We start from the raw sequence: 19,622 nt of genomic DNA on the forward strand, positions 1-19,622 counted from the left end.
TAACAATGTTTCATGATGTGTAAATTCCTTCTACAACCATTAATTATTTGAGAGATATATCTTAGCTTTGTAGCTTTGTAGGACTATCACTTTCTTGTCTTTGAAGACTGAAATTCAGCTTTACTAGTTTAACTCTAGTGAAGGGTTGAACCAGGGCTTTTGAACCTGAAGCCACCTTTTGTTTTCTCTTACCCTTTGCGGGCTCTTCAAGCAAAAATAAAATAAAGTAAAATAAAATAAAAGTAAAATAAATTAAAATAAAATTCCTTAAGTAATAGAACTGCAGTTCTGCAATATCAAGAAACTGTTTTTTGATGCATATCATCAATATGCCTTCACAAAGGCAGTATGTAACATTAACTGATACACTTCTTTTATGGATAATCTAGAATGTCTGCTCACATGATGCATCATAGAAAGCAGTCTTCCTTTTATGATCTTTTCTAGTGTGAAAACAGTTCTGCATGGTGATGCTGTTATCTACCACCAGAATGTTTCTTGATGTGACATGTCCTTTTCATGGCACTGGCCTGGATTTAATGCTTAATGTAAATTTTTGTCTTTTAAATGTCCATAGAATACACTGTGACATTTTGTAAAAGTAACACTAATAAGATGGTTAAGGTGGTTTTTTAGTAGTAAAGGAAAATAATACAGAAATGTTTATTTTAGAACATTGAAAAATGTGATTATAGGGACAATAATCGTATTTAGTTTTCATAAGCCAGAAGTTAGAAAGAACATGTAAAATAATAAAAGTTACTTAAGTGGTATATTGGCCCCAAACTTTGTATTTTGTAGAGGAAATGGGTCAAATCATCCTTTGGTTTATATCCATAATTTTTCCCATGAAATTTAAAAATTTACTAAAATTTATACATTTAGGATTAGAATGTGGTTTAGCTTAACATTAGGAATCACAGTGAAAATTTCAGAAAAAAAATATTTTGAGTCATTAAGTACTTTAATCAAGATTTAAGCTAGAATATAATTTGGGGTAAATGATGTTTCATAAAAATTGTTGATATATTTTAAAGTAGAAATTTTTAATCAATTGTATTTAATGCATAGCCAAAGAGTTTTTAAATGTTAATGAATGAAGTAATATATAATAAATTATTCATTGGAGACAATAGAAATAGTGACATTAATAGACAACTCTTCATGATATTTAATTATTATTAGAAAGAATTGCTTTGGACAAGCCAAAAATGCTAAAGCTCAAATTATGAATTATATAGATTTCTTTCAAGATTAATTAACTTTTTTTAAAAAGATTTTATTTATTTATTTGTGAGAGAGAGAATGAGAGAGAGCACATGAGAGGGGGGAGGGCCAGAGGGAGAAGCAGACTCCCTGCCGAGCAGGGAGCCCGATGCGGGACTCGATCCAGGGATTCCGGGATCATGACCTGAGCCGAAGGCAGTCGCTTAACCAACTGAGCCACCCAGGCGCCCAAGATTAATTAACTTTTATTAACAACCATGAACAAAACTTCACCTTGCTATCCAGGGATATATTTTAAAACCATAAAATATTGGAAAATCTACCTGGAAGTTATATTTCTTAAGAGAAGATGTTTTTTAAAACCTTTACTGAGACTTTTTTTTCTTTGTTTTAATAGACCATAAAGCTTTTGATAACTACTTTAAAATGTTCAATTTTATGTAATTTGAGGTCAGGAAGAACACATTCTTTCTGTGTTGTAGGTGCTTCCATTTATTTTTAGAGGTAAAAAATTTCTTAATTTACCACCTGCATACCTCTAGGCGTAGATACCGGAACACTTTCTTAAGGCATGATTTGGTCTCAGGTTCTTCAGCTTTCCAAGCTGTCTTTTCTCTCCTCACCTCACCCAAAAACCGAGCTGACTCTAATGCACTTAGGTTCTTAATCTGAAATATGGCCTAACTTGCAGTGCTTGGGCAAAATAGGCACTCAATAAATATTTGATGAATGAATGTATGCATTAATCAGTAGTACAAGTAATTTCCAACCAGTGCATTCCTGAATACACAGTACTGGTTCAAAATTTGTCTAAGAACACAGTAATTTTTGTTGAATGATACTCATGAAATTAGATGTCATTCATTCATTCTTTCAGGTAAAGTAACTCTTACCTTTGGATTGTATCAGTGAATCCCATGGTTATGTACCCAGATGCCATCCTTTTGATCTTCCCATGTAGAAATGATTTTTAAATCCTTAGAAATACTCTTGTTATAACCTGGTACAAAATATTTTAAATAATGTGTTTTGTGAAAAAATTAGTTGTGTTTACAATACATTGTTTTCCTTTTTTGAGAACTCCTGGGAAAAATATATTCAGTGGTATTGAGACTTCCAGTCAAGTAATTTTTTAAAATCTCTTGTAGTTGCTAAATTAAGTAACTGATTATATTAATGTTTTTTAAGTAAAGAAAATGGAGTAAAAATTGTCCATTGGCCCAGTACTATCTCCTCACAAATATATAGCATTTTACAGATTTTGTTTTGTAATTTAATATATTTCTGCCTCCATCTTGTTTTTCTTACCCAATTTTCCCTCATTCTATTTCTTCACTAACTTTTAAAACAATATGGTGGGTATGCCGGGGTGGCTCAATCCATTAAACATCTGCCTTTGGCTAGGTCATGATCCCAGAGTCCTGGGATCCAGTCCCACATCAGGTTCCTTGCTCAGTGGGGAGGCTGCTTCTCCCTCTGCCTGCTCAGGACCCTGGGATCATGACGTGAGCTGAAGGCAGATGCTTAACGGACTGAGTCACCCAGGCGCCCCGGCCTTGGTCTTAATACGCATGTTATGGATATGAACAAACAATTTGAGATATGGAATTTTCTTAGTGTTTTTTTTTTTTGTAAGAAGAACTAAGTAAAAATATCAAATAATAAGTTTTAAGGTTGTTAAAAACCATCACCAACAATATGTGAAATTATAAATTCTCCCTTTATGAAATCTCTACAAATATTTGACAGGAAGTGTCAGTATTAATACTATTCCAACGGAAGGTTAGTGCCCCAAATAAAATGAAATAAATTTCTTTTCAACCCTTCCACTTAGCTCTAGATTTATTTATTTGAGTTTTTTAAAAACTTAAAATAAATATCCACTGTTACTTGTAGATTATCTTCCACAGATTATAGCTATATTCAAAAAAATATTATGAGACATAGGCTTCAAATAACTTCTCCTGGTACCTTATGGGAAGAAAAATTGCTTCAAAGGCAAAATCATATCTCCAAAGATACCTTAATATAATAAAAGTTGTGAAAAGGTTATTCATTGCTTTTGTTATGTTATCTCTGGGACCATTTAGACCTTATAAGGAGGATTCCATGAATTAAACCACCTGGCTTAAAAGTCACGTAACTTTCTGGTATTTACCTAAGTTCCCACCTAATGGACAGAGAAGAAAATAGGCCATCCAGGAATTTTATCTTATTTCTCAATAGGCAGAATTCTAAGGAAAAAAATGAGTTGTTTCCCAAATGTTTTATAAGATTCTTGGGAGAGAAATACAATAAGGATCATTAATTCAATTTTCATTCATTCGAGTATTTGCTAAATGCCTAAGGTAATCCAGGCAATATGCTCTGGGCTGGAGGGACTGAGAGCAGTTAGAGATCCTTCTCCAAGAGGTTAGAATCTGTTGGCAGACACCGAAAATGCAGTCATGACAGAAATTCTGCGAAAAAAGATCACAGAGGAGGGGCATTAATTAGGATGGATGGGAGAAGGCAGAGGTCAGCAAAGGCTTCCCTGGTCAATAGATAACACTTAAACTCAATTTTATAGGCCAAGTAAGAATTATCCAAGTGACAATATGACTTTATTCATCCAATTATAGCTCTTTGAAACATTTAAGTCCTTTTAAAATGGTTGATTTTAGCTGAACCAGAGAGCGGGAGACTCTTAGCTAGGAATTCGCAAACATGTTTGCTTTAATCAAACTTCGTATTTGGACTTTAAACTTTTGAAAACTCAGTGCCAAAATGAGTAAACTTTCCCTTATTAGTATTCTCAATTCCTTTTGAATGCCTTTTGTTCAGCTAATTCAAGTGTGGTTAAAAGATATTTTAAGACATGAGGTCCGTCCTGCACTAGGAAATTTCAAGTCCTTATGAATATATATAGTTTTTGTTGTTGTTTTTTGCCTTTTCATGTCATGGAGGTTGGTTAGATAAATATTATGAAACTTATTCTTAACCAACTTGATTTATTGAATTCTTCTACTGTGGAGAGTTACAATGTGGAGTAGGAGAAATACTGAAAAAACTCTTCTTCCTAATAATGATCTCTCTTTCCAAACCAGCTTCTATGAGCAATCACCATCATATCCAGAGGAAAGACAAATAAAAATTAATAATATATATAGTTACTTATATAAAATAAGCAAAATTGCATTTTTGAGGGGGAGGTAACATTTTAAAAAGTTCAAGGAGTTTTCTGATCCTATTTTTCTTAAAATATCTTAAATCTATTAATTGTAATATATTACCATGGTTCTTTTTCTAGAATCTATCAGTTCCATAAGGATTGATTAATAAAATTGTCAGAAAAGAATTCTCCGAATGTGGAGACATGTTTTTGCTATTCTTTTTATTTGAGTAAATTATTTGTGAATGCCTAAGTGCTTCATTAGAGTTCTCATTGCATAAACTAAAAGAAATCTACTAAAAGCAAAGCAAGTGTAACATATGTTGTGGTCATGTCTATATCAAAGAGCCTGGGAAATAAAGTCAACAGTATAGCTTTTTTGGTTTTGTTTTGTTTCAGTGGTTGGAAATGATGGATTTTATATAATACTGAAAGGCTCAGCTCGACCTCAAACAAAGGTACATAGAAATCTGACTGAAGAAAATGAGTCAACAGCCTCTTTCATACCTCAGAGTTTCCAGGAATTTGTCAGTGAAGACTTCAAAAACTTTATACTTGCTGAGATGCACACACCTTCATGTGACACAACAGTAAGAAATGAATCTTTGCTTTTTCCATAAGCAACAAAGTATCATTATTATAAAATTTGATCTCTTCCAGATATTTAAATCCAAATATCTTCAGTGAGTTATGTGTTAAAGATAATGTATCTTTTAAAAATGAAAATTATACTATTAATATTGAACTTCAAATTCGTTTAAGAATTTTAATGAGGGATGCCTTCAACAACATACCACCCACTGGCAGGGATTATGTAGTATATTTGATAACTAGGACAAAGCCGATGTGGTTGGATCACTGAATGAGGAAGAAGGGTAGTTTGAGATAAGGGAGAGGGAACAGATGATTTGAGGAGAGGGAGAGAGAGGACAGATCATGAAAGGTCTTTTAACAAGTTAAGAATGTATGCTTAAATAAAATAAAATTTTTTAAAAAATAAAAAAACAAAGAATTCATGCTTATCCTGTTTATCTCAAGAGCAATGCTAAGGTGATCAAAGGGTTGATTCCATTACAGTTGGAAGGTTTTACCTGAAGAAAATCCTTGGCTTGTATTTATTATTTTGACACTATCAGCTGGTCAAAAAATTAAAGTTCAATATCTTTCTGGATCTCTGGATACTCTACATGGGGATCAAATGCTGTTTGACTAGAATTGTGGCTAAAAGAAAGCCAGTTTTAGATTTAGGGTGGTCAAGATGTTCAGAGTAGAAAGAGCCAATGAAACCAATTAAAGCCAAATTATTTGTCACTATGGATTGAAGTCAGAAAAACCTACCACATTCTCAAGTTCAAAAAGAATGAGGATGGATAAAACTAAGAAAGAAAGACAAAGATAAAAAATGAGACATGAATATAAAAGTATATTGTTGATCACACATGAATGGGTAATGTTTCTGATCTTTCTTGATAGAGATGAAAAAGAATATATTTGCCACTCAATGGTCACATACAGTGTACCTGTTGGCATTTCAATATGCTTTAGAAAAAAACACCACACTTGGCACAGTAGGTATAATTAGAACTACTTCTTGGTCCACGTTGTAGTAGTCAACTCCAATCTTTCAGGATCTATTTGTTTGTTCGTTTGATGAGGGCAAAACTCATGATTTAAAATGGGAACGTGATGGGACTACCACCTCTGAATTCTGCAGTAGGTCTATGAAGGTATCACTTATCTGCCATTCTGCCTGGGATGTAGTATTTTTTTCTCCAGTTTTGTTGAGGTGTAATTGAAAAATAAAAATTGTATATATTTAAGGAGTATATAGCAAATGTAAATAAAGTGAAATTATCACCACAATCAAGCTAATTACCATATTCATCATTGCACAGTTACAATCTTTTTGTGGTGAGACCACTTAATACCTACTCTCTTAGCAAATTTCAAGTATACAGTACAGTATTGTTGACTTTAGTCACCATGCTGTACATTAGATCTATAGGATTTACTGATCTTGCATAACTGAAACTTTGAGCAATAGCTCTTCATTTCCTCTACCCCCAGCCCCTGGTAACTAACATTTTACTCTTTGCTCCTATGAGTTTGACTATTTTAGATTACACATATAAGTGAGATCCTACAAAATTTGTCTTTCTATGTCTGGCTTATTTCACTTAACATACTGTCCTTCAGGTTCATCCATGTTGTAGCAATTGACATTTTCTTTATCCATTCATCCATAGCTAGACCATTAAATTATTTCCGTGTCTTGGCTATTGTGACTAATGCTGCAATGAACATGGGAATGCAGATATTTCTTGGAGATAGTTTCATTTCTTTAGTTGTCTACATAGAAGTGAGATTGCTGGATTGTATGGTAGTTCTATTTTTAAGTTTTTTGGGGAAACTCTATACTGTGTTCAATAATGGTTGTACTAATTTACACTTGTATAAACAGTGTTCAAGTGTTCTCTTTCCTCCACATCTTTGTCAATACTTACCTTTTGTCTTTTTGATGGTAACCATTCTAAGAGGTGTAAAGTGATAACTCATTGTGGTTTTGATTTGCACTTTCCCGTAATTAGTGATGTTGAGCACGTTATCATATATCTTGGTCATTTATATGTCCTCTTTTGAGAGAGAGAGATGATTATTTAGGTTCTTTTCTCATTTTTTAATTGAGTTCTTTTTTCTTTCCTATTGAGTTGTGTTTCTTATATATTTTGGATATATATTAACCTCATCCAGATAAATGGTTTGTGAATACTTTCTCCTATTCTGTAAGTTGCCTTTTACTACATCAATTGTTTCTTTTGCTCTGCAGAAGCTTTTTAGTTTGATGCAGTCTCACTTGTCTATTTTTGCTTTTGTTCCCTGTGCTTTTGGTGTCATATCCAAAAAATCATTGCCTAGAACAATGTCAAGAAAATTTCTGTTTTCTTCTAAGAGTTTTATGGTTTCAGGTCTTATCTTTAAATCTTTAAACCATTTTGAGATAGTTTTTGTATATGATGTGAGATAAGAGTCCACGTTTATTGCTCTGCATATGGATATCTAGTTTTCCTAACATCATTTATTGGTGAGACTATCCTTTACTCAGTATGTTTCTTGGTGCTCTTGTGGAAGATCAGCAACCATAACTGTATGGATTTATTTCTGGGCTCTCTATTCGGTTCCACTGGTCTACATGTCTGCATTTATGCTAGTAGCATACTGTTTTGATTATAATAGCTTTATAATATAATTTGAAATCAAGAAGTGTAATGTCTTTGTTCTTTGAGTTTGGTTTTTTAAACTCACATAATAATGATATCATACAGTTTTTGTCTTTGACTTATCTCACTTAGCATTGTGTCCTCAGGGTCCATCCATGTCACAGATGACAGTATTTTCTTCTTTCTTATGGCTGAATAAATATTCTATTGTATATATAACATATCTTCTTTTCTATTCATCCATTGGCAGATAAAGGTTGTTTCCATATTTTGGGTATTGTGAATAATGCTATAATAAACATGGGAGTGCAGATATCTCTTCAATATCTTGTTTTCATTTCTTTTGGGTATATACCAAGAAGTAGAATTACTGAATTATATGGTAGTTCTATTTTTAACTGTTTTGATGAAATTCCACACTGCTTTCCATATTGACTGAACCAATTTATATTACCACCAACTTTGTAAAAGGATTTATTTTTCTCCATATCCTCACTAACATGTGTTATCTCTTGTCTTCTTGAGGATAGCCATTCTGTTAGAATGTGTGAAGTGATTTCCCATTGTGGTTTTGATTTGCATTTCCCTGGTGATTAGGTATGTTGAGCTTCTTTTATGTACTTATTGGTCATTCAGTTGTCTTTGGAAAAACATCTATTTTGTTCTTCTTCTTTAACCCATTTTTAAATAAGATTGTGTTTTATTGTTGTTGTTGTTGTTATTGAGTTGTAGGAGTCCCTTATATATTTTGGATATTAACCCTTTATCTAATATATGGTTTACAAATATTTTCTCTCATTGTACATCTTGTCTTTCATTTTGTTGATTGTTTCTTTTGCTGTTCAGAAGCTTTTCAGTTTTGATATAGTCCCACTTGTTGATTTTCACTTTTGTTGCATTCACCTTTGGTTTCTTGTATCCAAGAAAATGATTGTCAAGATCAGTGTCAAGAAGCTTCTTCCCTATGTTTTCTTCTAGGAGTTTTAAGGTATCAGATCTTTAAGTCTTTAATTTATTTCAAGTTAATTTTTGTGAATGATATAAGATAAGGGTCCAATTTCATTTTTTTGCATGTGTTTATTCAGTTTTCCCAGCCCTACTTGTTGAAAAGACTATGGTTTCCCCAATGAATGTGATGGATTTATCAAAATTTATCAATTTTATCTTTTTAAAAAAAAACCTTCATTTTATTGATTTTTAAATTGTTTTTCTATCCTCTATTTGGTTTATTCCTGCTCTAATCTTCATTATTTTCTTCCTTCTGCTAACTTTGGGCACAGTTTGTTCTTCTTTTTCTAGTTCCTTAAGGTATAAGTTAATTTGAAATCTTTTTTAATATAAGCATTTATCACTACAAATATTCCTTTTTTTTTTTTAAAGATTTTATTTATTTATTTATTTGAGACAGAGAGAATGAGAGAGAGAGAGCACATGAGAGGGGGGAGGGTCAGAGGGAGAAGCAGACTCCCTGCAGAGCAGGGAGCCCGATGCGGGACTCGATCCAGGGACTCCAGGATCATGACCCGAGCCGAAAGCAGTCGCTTAACCAACTGAGCCACCCAGGCGCCCTACAAATATTCCTTTTAAGACTGTTTTTGCTACATCCCATAATTTGGTATGTGATGCTTTTTTTTTTTTTGTCTTGAGATTTTTTTTTTTAATTGCCTTTTGATTTCTTCTTTGACCCAATGGTTGGTGAAATATGTTCTTTAGTTTCTACATATTTGTGAATTTTCACTTTTCCTTATAGTTATTGATTTCTAGTTGCATTTCACTGTTGTTGAAAAATATACTTGGGATGATTTTGATCTTAAATTTTATAAGATGTTTTTGTGACCTAACATGTGATCTATCCTGAAGAATATTCCTTGTGTGTTTGAGAAGACTATACTGCTCTTGGGTGGAAAGTTCCATATATGTCTGTTAGGTCCATTTGGTCTATAGTGTTGCTCAAGCAGCTCTTTCTTTGTTGATTTTCTATGTGGATGCTCTATCCACTTTTGAATATGCGCTATTGAAGTCTATTATTATGTGTGTCCTTAAATCTAAAGTAAGTCTCTCATGATATATTACTGGTTCTTGTTTTATTTTGATCTCTTCAGCCACTCTATGTTTTTTTATTGGGGAGTTTGATCCATTTACATTTAAAGTGATTAACGATAAGTGAGGATTTACAATTGTCATTTTGTTAATTGTTTTCTTTCTGTTTGGTAGTTGTTTACTCTTGTCATTTTTTGTTATTTGAAGATATTTTCATAGTGATTTGATTCGATTCCTTTTATCTTTTGTGTATCACTAAATATCTTGTAATTATACTTCTTAAATTGATAACAACTTAACTTCAATCACATAGAAAATCTCTACACTTTCAGCCCCCCACTTTGTGTACTTGTAGTCAGAGTTCTTATATTGTGTATCCCTTAATTTCTTTGTGGTTATAGTTATTCTTAATATTTTTGTTTTTTAACTTTTATATTAGGGTTTGAAGAAATTTATATACCACCATTACCATGTTGCCTTATTCTATATTTGACTGTATATTTACCTTTACCAGTGAGAGTTATGCTTTCATGTGCTTTAACATTGCTGTTTAGCATGCTTTTATTTCAATCTGAAGAAATCCCTTTAGCAGTTCTTCTGAGGCATGTCTAGTGGCAATGAACTTCCTCAGTTTTTATTGTCTGAGAAAGTCTTTCATTTTTTAAATGATAGTTCTGACGAATATGGTCATTAGCAGTTTTCTTTTTTTTAGTACCTCAAATATATCCTTCCACTCTCTCCTGGCCTGCAAGATTTCTACTGAGAAATCCACTGATAATCTTTAGTGTGATAAATTGCTTTTCTCTTGCTTTTTTCAAAACCATTTTTGTCTTTGACTTGAAAATTTAATCATAATATGTATTTATATAGACCTCTTTATATTCAACCTACTTGGTTTCTTTGGGCTTCTCAGATCTTAATGTCTTCCTTCTCCATGCTTGGGAAGTTTCTGATCATTATTTATTTAAGTGGGCTTTCTGTACCCTCCTCAGATTAGGGTGTGTGCTTGATAGTGGCTCTGGACCCAAGGTGTCCATGTGCCAGTACTCAGGGAGCTATGGTGGTTCTGGCTCCGATGGCACACAGTGGCTCCAATTCCAGGAAGCTCAGCAGTGTTGGCTCTGTTGTCTCCAACAGGTGGGTCCACACTGGCAAATACTGTGGAGGTCCTCAGTGGGGAAGGATGCTCAGGTCACCTGCTCTCCTTTACACCCACCAGAGAATTCATAATGGAGAGGATTCCTCTTGGCACTGAGCTATGATGACCTGGGGAATGAGATGACACAGGTAAAATGTTTCCTTCCTTTTTCTATATGGCCATTCTTGGTTTTTGTGCTTTAGTGGCATATTTCTTCTTAATTATATTCCAACATTCTCTCACAGCTATTTTCATTTGTGGGTAGTTGCTAAATTGTTTTTTTGAGGGAAGTAGGACAGAGTAGGACCTCTTAGTCTGCCATCTTGATGATGTCTGTGATACTGTTTTGATTTACTGTGTTGGCTAAAGTTGAAGAGGGTAGGGAGAGGACAATTTCAGAGGCTTCCACTTGATCTTCCTTAATAAGAGCTCTTACCACAAAGGCCAAGAAACCAATGTAAGGGCTCTACCAAGTCTCCATTCAAATTATACACTTAAGGCCCATGGAAATTGCCATAACGTGGGTCTATGGACCCCATGGAGTTACTGTGAAGCAGACCTAGGTGAAAACTCCATTTTTAGATGCATTCTCCATATTTTATCTTGTAACAGGTGGTCATTGTGACACAATGTATTCAGGTTTTAAAGCCATTATCCCAAGTTTTAGAGTTCAACAGAATACTTGCTTGGGCTATGAATGCAACCTTATCTTGAGCTATGCTATCCTTATGATTAAATACTAGGCCCAATACTCAGCTTTTTCTGTTTTCCAACTATAGAAGAGGAGATTTCATTTATATGCTACCATGCAGCACTTGGATTGTGTACTTCATCCATGGCTTCAGGCAGTGGAAGACCACTGGTCTTTCTTTTAGGTCAGTTCACATTTTCTGACAATTCTCCAGGTTTATTCCTTTCTCTGGGCAGTCCCACACTGGTTACCTCTTGTAAACCCTCCTGGCTGATAGGAGAGGGAGAATCACACACTTACTCTATCAAATTCCTGTCTTGTTACTTTGAGCCTCGGGGAGAAAGAGAAAGGGCAGAAAAAGACTGTGGACTGACAAACTCTTACTGAACAAGCATTGTCATCAGTTTCCTGATCTCAGTTTATAATCTCTTGAGTTAGAAAATGAGCAAAAGTTCACAAAACCGATTTTACAGTCTCTAAATCTCTGTGCAAGTTCTGCAAACTTAAATCCTTGTAACTCTGAAACAACAGTAAAAAAGTACTTTCACAATAGGATAACTCTACCAAGCACTCTGTTACATAAGTATCTATCATCTCTCTAGCCGTTGTATAAATAAATTTTATATTATACAATTTAAATTTATATAAATATAAGTTTAACATTCTGGGACAATTGGAAAAATTGCATTTAATAGTCTATGTTTCATTGGTATACATAGAACATCCCATTTTATTTATATATGTATCTATATGTAATAAAATATATATGTAATAAAATTCATATGTAATAAAATGTGTGCTTATCCACAACACATACAACATTAAATGCAAATGTTCCAATTGTCATATAATTATATATTATGTAATCATATAAAGCCTATTATATTTATATAAATATTATATATATATCCTATTACATATATATAATAGGATGCTGTGTATATACACATAGGATATACATAATACATAGAGTGTAACAGGGCACATTTTTTATTTGCTTATTTCCACAGAAATTTTACATATAATTTTATTTTTTTCTTGAAATACACTACAATTTGGCAAAAGCTATGATATTGAAATGTAGCTCTTTACCATGTGTGTTTTGCTATATAAAAATATCAGTTTTAACAGGCTAGCTTTTAAGAGGAAAGGTTTTTTTTTCTGATGCTACAGATTTACAGTTAAACTGACTAGTTTTATTAAGTACTTATGTATGTAAGTTTTTTTGTGTGTGTTAAGTGCTGTGGTGGGTTTATGATACAATCTTGAAATGACTACAGATGTAGATTTTGGAATTGTCTACAAAGAAATGTGATATTCAAACCACAAAAATAAATAAAGACTCTGATAAAAACAGTATTAAAAAGAAAGGGCTGAATTCAAGGAGCAAATTTGATTAATTCCATGCTTTGAAAGATGGAAAAGAGCCACCAAAGAACCCAGCAAAGAAGCAGAACTAGAGCTGTGACAGGGTCCTAGAAGCCAAGGGAGAAGATAATTTCCAAAAAAGTGAGATGATTAAATGGTCCTCGACATTTTGAGACCCTTTCTTTTACAAGGAGAGCTTTGCATGAAGCCCTCTTGCCTAGTTGTATCTTTTGACCCATTGTGAGCATTTGTTAGATGACTTGATAGCATCCTAGATGGGAAAAAATAAGTTTCCCTTGAATATATATAATTTAACTAATAAAGTTCAAACCTTTAATCTGAGAATATTTTTTGTGCTCTTTTAGCAAGTTAGCTCATTAAATCTAAAAATAAGACACGACTGACTTAACTAATTACACATTCTTTAGCAGGTTGAATGCTTTGTTGCCTTGATAATTCTTACAAATTAGTATTTCTCAATAGTAAAAATTATAAATCATAAAATATTTATTTTTGTCTCATCCTCCTGCTCTTGTTATATTGAGACAATGATAGTCTATTCATGTCTCTTACAGATCTGGCTCTTTGTTTTCTGGATTTTGGTAAGCATGTCTTCAAGCAGGCATACAAATCAACACACACACACACCCCTATTATTTGACAACATTGTGATGGAGCCAAGGAATACTGAAATAAAACATAAGAAATGCTCCTTATCCAGAATAGGGGAACAAAACTGACTCTTATTACAAGAACAGGAAAAATAGTACATGATTAGGTGGAAGCTGGTTTTGACTAGGACTATGGTCTTTGGAGGAAGAGCAAGTTCATTGTCGGTTAGAATGGCCAGGAACATGTCATGAAGTTAAGGAACGTGAGTTATGTCTCTAAGTAGAGATAGTTTATAGATCAATGAAGAGAGGCACTATCCCTTTATTTTATAGAATTCCATAGAATAGAACATATATTGAAGGAGTTGCCAGGGACATTTGTGCCTTGCTCACATTGTGTGGCCTTATACAGTGACCATGATAACACCACTCTAAGAACACAGGTGATGCAGTCAGACAATATTTTATAGCTCTGGAAATGGACAATTTACTAAGACTCTATGCTTCAGTTTCCTTATCTGTAATAACTGAGCTTAGTAATAATGCCTACCTCATAGATCATTGTATTAAATGAGATTATATAAGCACTGAGAACAATGTCTAGCACATTATGAGAACTGAATTTTTACCTATAGTTATTATTATTGGTGTTTTGCTTTTCATTCCATTTTTTTTTTTTTTTTTTTTACCATTTTTACCTTTGGGCTGGCCTTATTTCTTCTGTTTTTTAAAAATATTTTGTTTATTTGAGAAAGAGAGAGAGAGAGCAAGAAGTGGGGAAGGGAAGAGTGAGAGGGAGAAAAAATCTTAAGCAGACTCCACACTGAGTGTAGAGCCCCATGTGGGGCTTGATCCCAGGACCCAGAGGATCACTACCTGAGCCAAAACCAAGAGTCAGCCACTCAACCAACTGCACCACCCAGGCGCCCCATGGGCTCTACTTATTTCTTGCCAATATTTTGCAACCACCTCTATCCTTGTATTCAATCTATGAACCCCATCAGTTCACTATCCACGTTGTCACTAGAATGACTTTTGTAAAAGTCAAATATGATTATGTTGCTCCCTTGCATAAAATGCTACAGTCACTTCTAGTCACTTCTAAGATAAAATTTAAATTTCTTTGCATGGGTTTCAAGGCCCTTCATGAATGAATTCAGCTGTCTAGTGCATGCTTTTTTTTCCAGCCATGCAGAACTACTTATAGATCACTGAAGATTTATTGTCTCCATGCCTCTACACATCTTGTTTCCTGTGCCTGCAGTGACATGCTCTTTTAGGGTTTGTTCACAAACTTTCATGCATTCTCAAAAAACTCATCAAACTTTACTTTCTCTGACAAAATGGTCTCTAACTTTCCCTTGTACCCTAGATTGTATTAGGTGGAAGCTGTGTATGCCCCTAGATTGTGGTGTTAGTTTTTGTCATGTGACTTTTTAATTTGTTTTGTTTTTGTTTTCATTCTACTGTAAACTCATTGAAGTTAATCTAACTTTTATACCCCTTGTCCATAGGTATAGTGATTGACATAGATATATATGTAATTTAAAATAAAGGCATTTATAAAGGGATGACTAAGAGAATGAATAAGTGAATAAATGGAAATACTCCAAGTAGGAAAACCGGTGTGGACAGGGAGAGATAATATGGACAGTGAGGAAAATTTCTGGTCTACAGGAATGAGAAGGTGATTATAGGTCACTTAGGTTCAGTAAGTTTGTAGTTCATCCTTAGAGCCAGTGGGAAGAATTCATCTTTGATGAAAGCACAGTAAGGAACTATACTAATCACTTGAAAAGAGCATTAACTTCATACATTTTAGAAAGATTAATCTGACAGTTCCTGTCATACTCTGTTGTCTTTTGATTGCTATTGTTTTCAAGAGATTTGATGTATGCTCACAGAAAGCTAATCTTTATAATGTTTTGAGCAAATTTAATATTTTCATGTTCAAGCCAATGGACTTTCCTGCTTATTTAATCACTTGGCTCTGTATTAGGATGTGCTTTTATTATTTTTTAAAAAATTTTATTATGTTATGTTAATCACCATACATTACATCATTAGTTTTTGATGTAGTGTTCCATGATTCATTGTTTGTGTATAACACCCAGTGCTTTTAAAATTAAACTTTTCCTCTCCCAAAGAATGCCTTAATAAATTTTGCACTAAAAATAAACAACCTAACTAATATATGATTGATATTCATAATGGATAGGAAAGTTTTATATGGAAATAATCCCTGTCTTTGCTTCTACATTTTTTAATAAAAAATTATGAGCATTCAGGTCTTGATCTCAGGGTCATGAGTTCAGGCCCCGTTTTGGGTTCCATGCTGGGTGCAGGGCTTACTTAAAAAAAGAAAATTATGAGCAATTTAAAGAAACAATCAAATCATATCTTTTGGGTAGTATTAATTCTTCATTTGAATATGAGAATGACAATGTTATGTTTTAAATATTTAGCAGGTTTTTTTTTAAAAGCAGGGGAGTATTGTATACTTTACATGTGAAAAAGTTATTTTGTCTGCTGTGGATAGAGTGGAGTGGATTTGCATAATGCAGTGTAGGAAGCAAAACAGGGAAATCAGTGAGGAGGCTCTGGTAATAGTGCTTGTGAAATGTTATTTGTCTGGATAGCGTTGCTTAGTAGAGAAGTATAGACATAGACGGATGTGGGATATATTTTGGATGTAGAATTGACAGGATTTGCTTATGGATTGGACACAAAAAGTAATTGCAAAAATGATTCAATGATCGTTTCTAGAATTTTGGACAGAAAAATTGGTGGATGTTAATATCAATTATTGGGATTGAGAAGACTGAGGTAGAAGATGATTTATGAGAGAAAATGTAGGGTTCTAATTTGGTGTTTTAGATTCAATATTTTGAGATGCCAATTATATATCCAAGTGGAGGATATGTTGACAGTTTGAAATACAAGTCTAGGTCTTAAGAGGGTTAGGATGTTGCCTGTATCCATTTGGTTGCTTAATAGTATTCAGTTGTATGAATATACCACAACTTATTTATCTATTATTCTGTTTATAGACATCTGAGTTATTTCCAAAGCAATGAATATCAGGTACAAAGTTTTTTGTCACAAATGCTTTTATTTCTCTTGGATAAATACCTAGGAATGAAATTATTGGTGCATAAAGAAGATATATATTTAACTTTTCATGCAATTGCTAAATAGTTGTCTAAAGAAGTCGTAGCATTTAGAAGTATAGGCTTAAAAATGATGGTGTTAAATATAGGACCTAATGCTTTATTGTTTATATTGCTAAATATTACTTATAAAATATAATATATGAATTGGTTTGATTATTTTGCTAAATGAGAGTTGAAAGTAGAAGCAGTTAATACTCCAGTCATAAGCCTGATGATGATAACAGTGATGGGAAAGATCATGATTTGTAATAGCTGCTGTTATTTAATGAGTGTCTACTATGTACATGCACTAAGTTAAGGCTAAATTAAAGTTTTTATAGAGTATTTCAGATAATCCTCAGAGCAACTCTGTGAGGTATATATTATATTTATTAGCATTCAGGTAACTAAGACTTTACTTACCTGTCTCGGTTCATACAGATAGTAAATACTCAGATTGAAGTGGAACCCCGGTTTGTTGATTTTCAAGCCCAGGCTATTATTCAATCACCAAGACTTCCTGTCTTCTAAGCGAACATGTTGATTTCTTGAGTGAAATTTTAAAATAGAGTAAGTAGAATTAATTCTGAGAGTAGCTTTTAATCAGAATTTTAGGTCATTGAGTAACAAATGTGCACACATAGTGACAAACAGGAATTATGAAATAGTTTTAAGTAGAAATCCTGCTTCTTTGTCCTGTGTTGTCATGGCTGAAAATGCTAGATTTGGCTAAAGGTAGACTAAAATGACCTTTGGACATCTAAATAAACTTACTGGTCTCAGAAGCTAGTATCACTTAATGTTAAGGTACCAAAAATAAATGTATCTTTGCAGATACATGAATGCTCATCTTCAGCATACATTTTTATATGATATTAGATGTTTATGGTTGTAAGGTAATGACTTAAGCCATTATGGTGACTCAGATGGCCTTGCTCAGATGTACTGAGCTCATTTAATAAAATTTATCTTTTGTTTTGCCACTGCCTGTAGGGATGGTAATGTCACTGTATGTCATAGTAGCAGTAATATAGCATAGCTTTTTGAAAACAGCTTTTTTTTTTATTATGTTATGTTAATCACCATACATTAGAACATTAGTTTTTGATGTAGTGTTCCATGATTCATTGTTTGTGTATAACACCCAGGGCTCCATTCAGTACATGCCCTCGTTAATACCCATCACCAGGGTGACCCATCCTCCCACCCTGCTCCCCTCTAGAACCCTCAGTTTTTTCCTCAGAGTCCACAGTCTCTCATGGTTTTTCTCCCCCTCTGATTTCCCCCCCTTCATTTTCCCCTTCCTGCTATATTCTTCTTCTTCTTCTTCTTCTTCTTCTTCTTTTTAACATATAATGTATTATTTTTTCAGGGGTACAGGTCTGTGATTCAACAGTCTTACACAATTCACAGCGCTCACCATAGCACATACCCTCCCCAATGTCTATCACCCAGCCACCCCATCCCTCCCACCCCCACCACTCCAACAACCCTCAGTTTGTTTCCTGAGATTAAGAATTCCTCATATCAGTGAGATCATATGATACATGTCTTTCTCTGATTGACTGACTTCACTCAGCATAATACCCTCCAGTTCCATCCACGTTGTTGCAAATGGCAAGATTTCATTCCTTTTGATGGCTGCATAATATTCCAGTGTGTGCGTGTGTGTGTGTGTGTGTGTGTGTGTGTGTGTGTGTGTGGCTATTTTTTGGCTATTTACCTAATTTCACTATTTTGGACAAGTTACTTAAGACTTAATTGCTTCATCTATAAAATCAGAACAATAATAATACTACCTCAGGAAATTTTCTGAAAATTAAATGATAAAATGCAGCCCTGTTTCAAGCACAGGGTATGGGTTTAATATATAATAGTGTATTATTGTTACTATTATTATAATATAATTATGGAATCGAATGAAGAAAAAATATTAAGAATATTGCCACATCAAGCAAGATAATTAACTCTTCTCAAAGTTTAACCTTGGCTACCAGTCTGGAGTCCATCAATATGCTACTGCAAAGCCCTGAGACACTTCCCCCTAATCAGATTCTACTGGGATGATCATTTCCTAGATCTGACACATGCAGGTGGTCTTCCTTGGTGATGAGTTCACTCGATGTATCAGGAATTAAGTATTTTCATTCCCACTTGAGAACATCTTTCTCTTGAGTACATGTTCAGGTGCTATAAGGATGGGAGCAGAAGCTTGTACAATATGGAGGCACTGTGTTTTTCTTTCCTCCCTGCCCTTGCCTCCAAATCATCTCACAGCTCTTCCCTTCTATGCTGCCCTATCTACTGAGTCAGTCCCTTCTCACTTCCCTGGTTAGTTTGTTAGACTTTACTAACTTCTCATTCATTTGTTAGGTTATAAGGAAGCTTAGTCAGTTTTCCGATTGGGGTATCTGGCTAATTCATAATCTTAACTCATCTTTGGATCTTGTTTAACATGATGATTATGTGTAACCATCAGTGCTTTCTGTCCAGGATTTAGTTTTGTTGTAGCTATCTAGCTTTGTCACAATCTCCAAAATTTTATCTCACTACTGACAAAGTAGAAATGTATCTATGTTGTAGGTACTTATATGCTAACAGAATGTATAGACCTGTAATGTAATACAGCCATACCATAATATATACATCCATATACCAAAAAGAAACTATACTTATAAGAGAGAGAAGGTAGAGATTAAGGGAAATACTAAGTGTAATTTGAAATAATAATAAAAGTATGATACAAAATGATAAAAGAGCATAGACTGAGACAGTTCTAGGCTTGAAGCCTGGCTCTGTTATTTACTGGCCGTTTAACCTTGGATATGCTCCTTAATTTTTCTAAAGTCTTCCTTTCCTCCTTTCTACTTTTCTTTCTTTCTTTCTTTCTTTCTTTCTTTCTTTCTTTCTTTCTTTCTTTCTTTCTTTCTTTCTTTCTTTCTTTCTTCCTTTCTTTCTTCTTCTCCTTTCTTTCTTTCTTTCCTTCCTTCCTTCCTTCCTTCCTTCCTTCCTTCCTTCCTTCCTTC

At 33.8% G+C, this 19,622-nt stretch overlaps 1 protein-coding gene across 1 annotated transcript in view; it reads left to right on the plus strand.

The window, feature by feature from the left end:
* CNBD1 (cyclic nucleotide binding domain containing 1) overlaps positions 1–19,622 on the plus strand; it is a 341,528-nt gene that overhangs the window by 238,205 nt on the left and 83,701 nt on the right. Inside the window, exon 6 of the mRNA XM_035012259.1 lies at positions 4,778–4,968. Coding sequence (XP_034868150.1) covers positions 4,778–4,968 — 191 coding nt within the window. The remainder of the gene's footprint in view (positions 1–4,777; positions 4,969–19,622) is intronic.

This window comes from Mirounga leonina, unplaced genomic scaffold (genome assembly GCF_011800145.1).
Source record: "Mirounga leonina isolate KUSES-001 unplaced genomic scaffold, KU_Mleo_1.0 Mir_165, whole genome shotgun sequence".
Classification (NCBI taxonomy): domain Eukaryota; kingdom Metazoa; phylum Chordata; class Mammalia; order Carnivora; family Phocidae; genus Mirounga; species Mirounga leonina.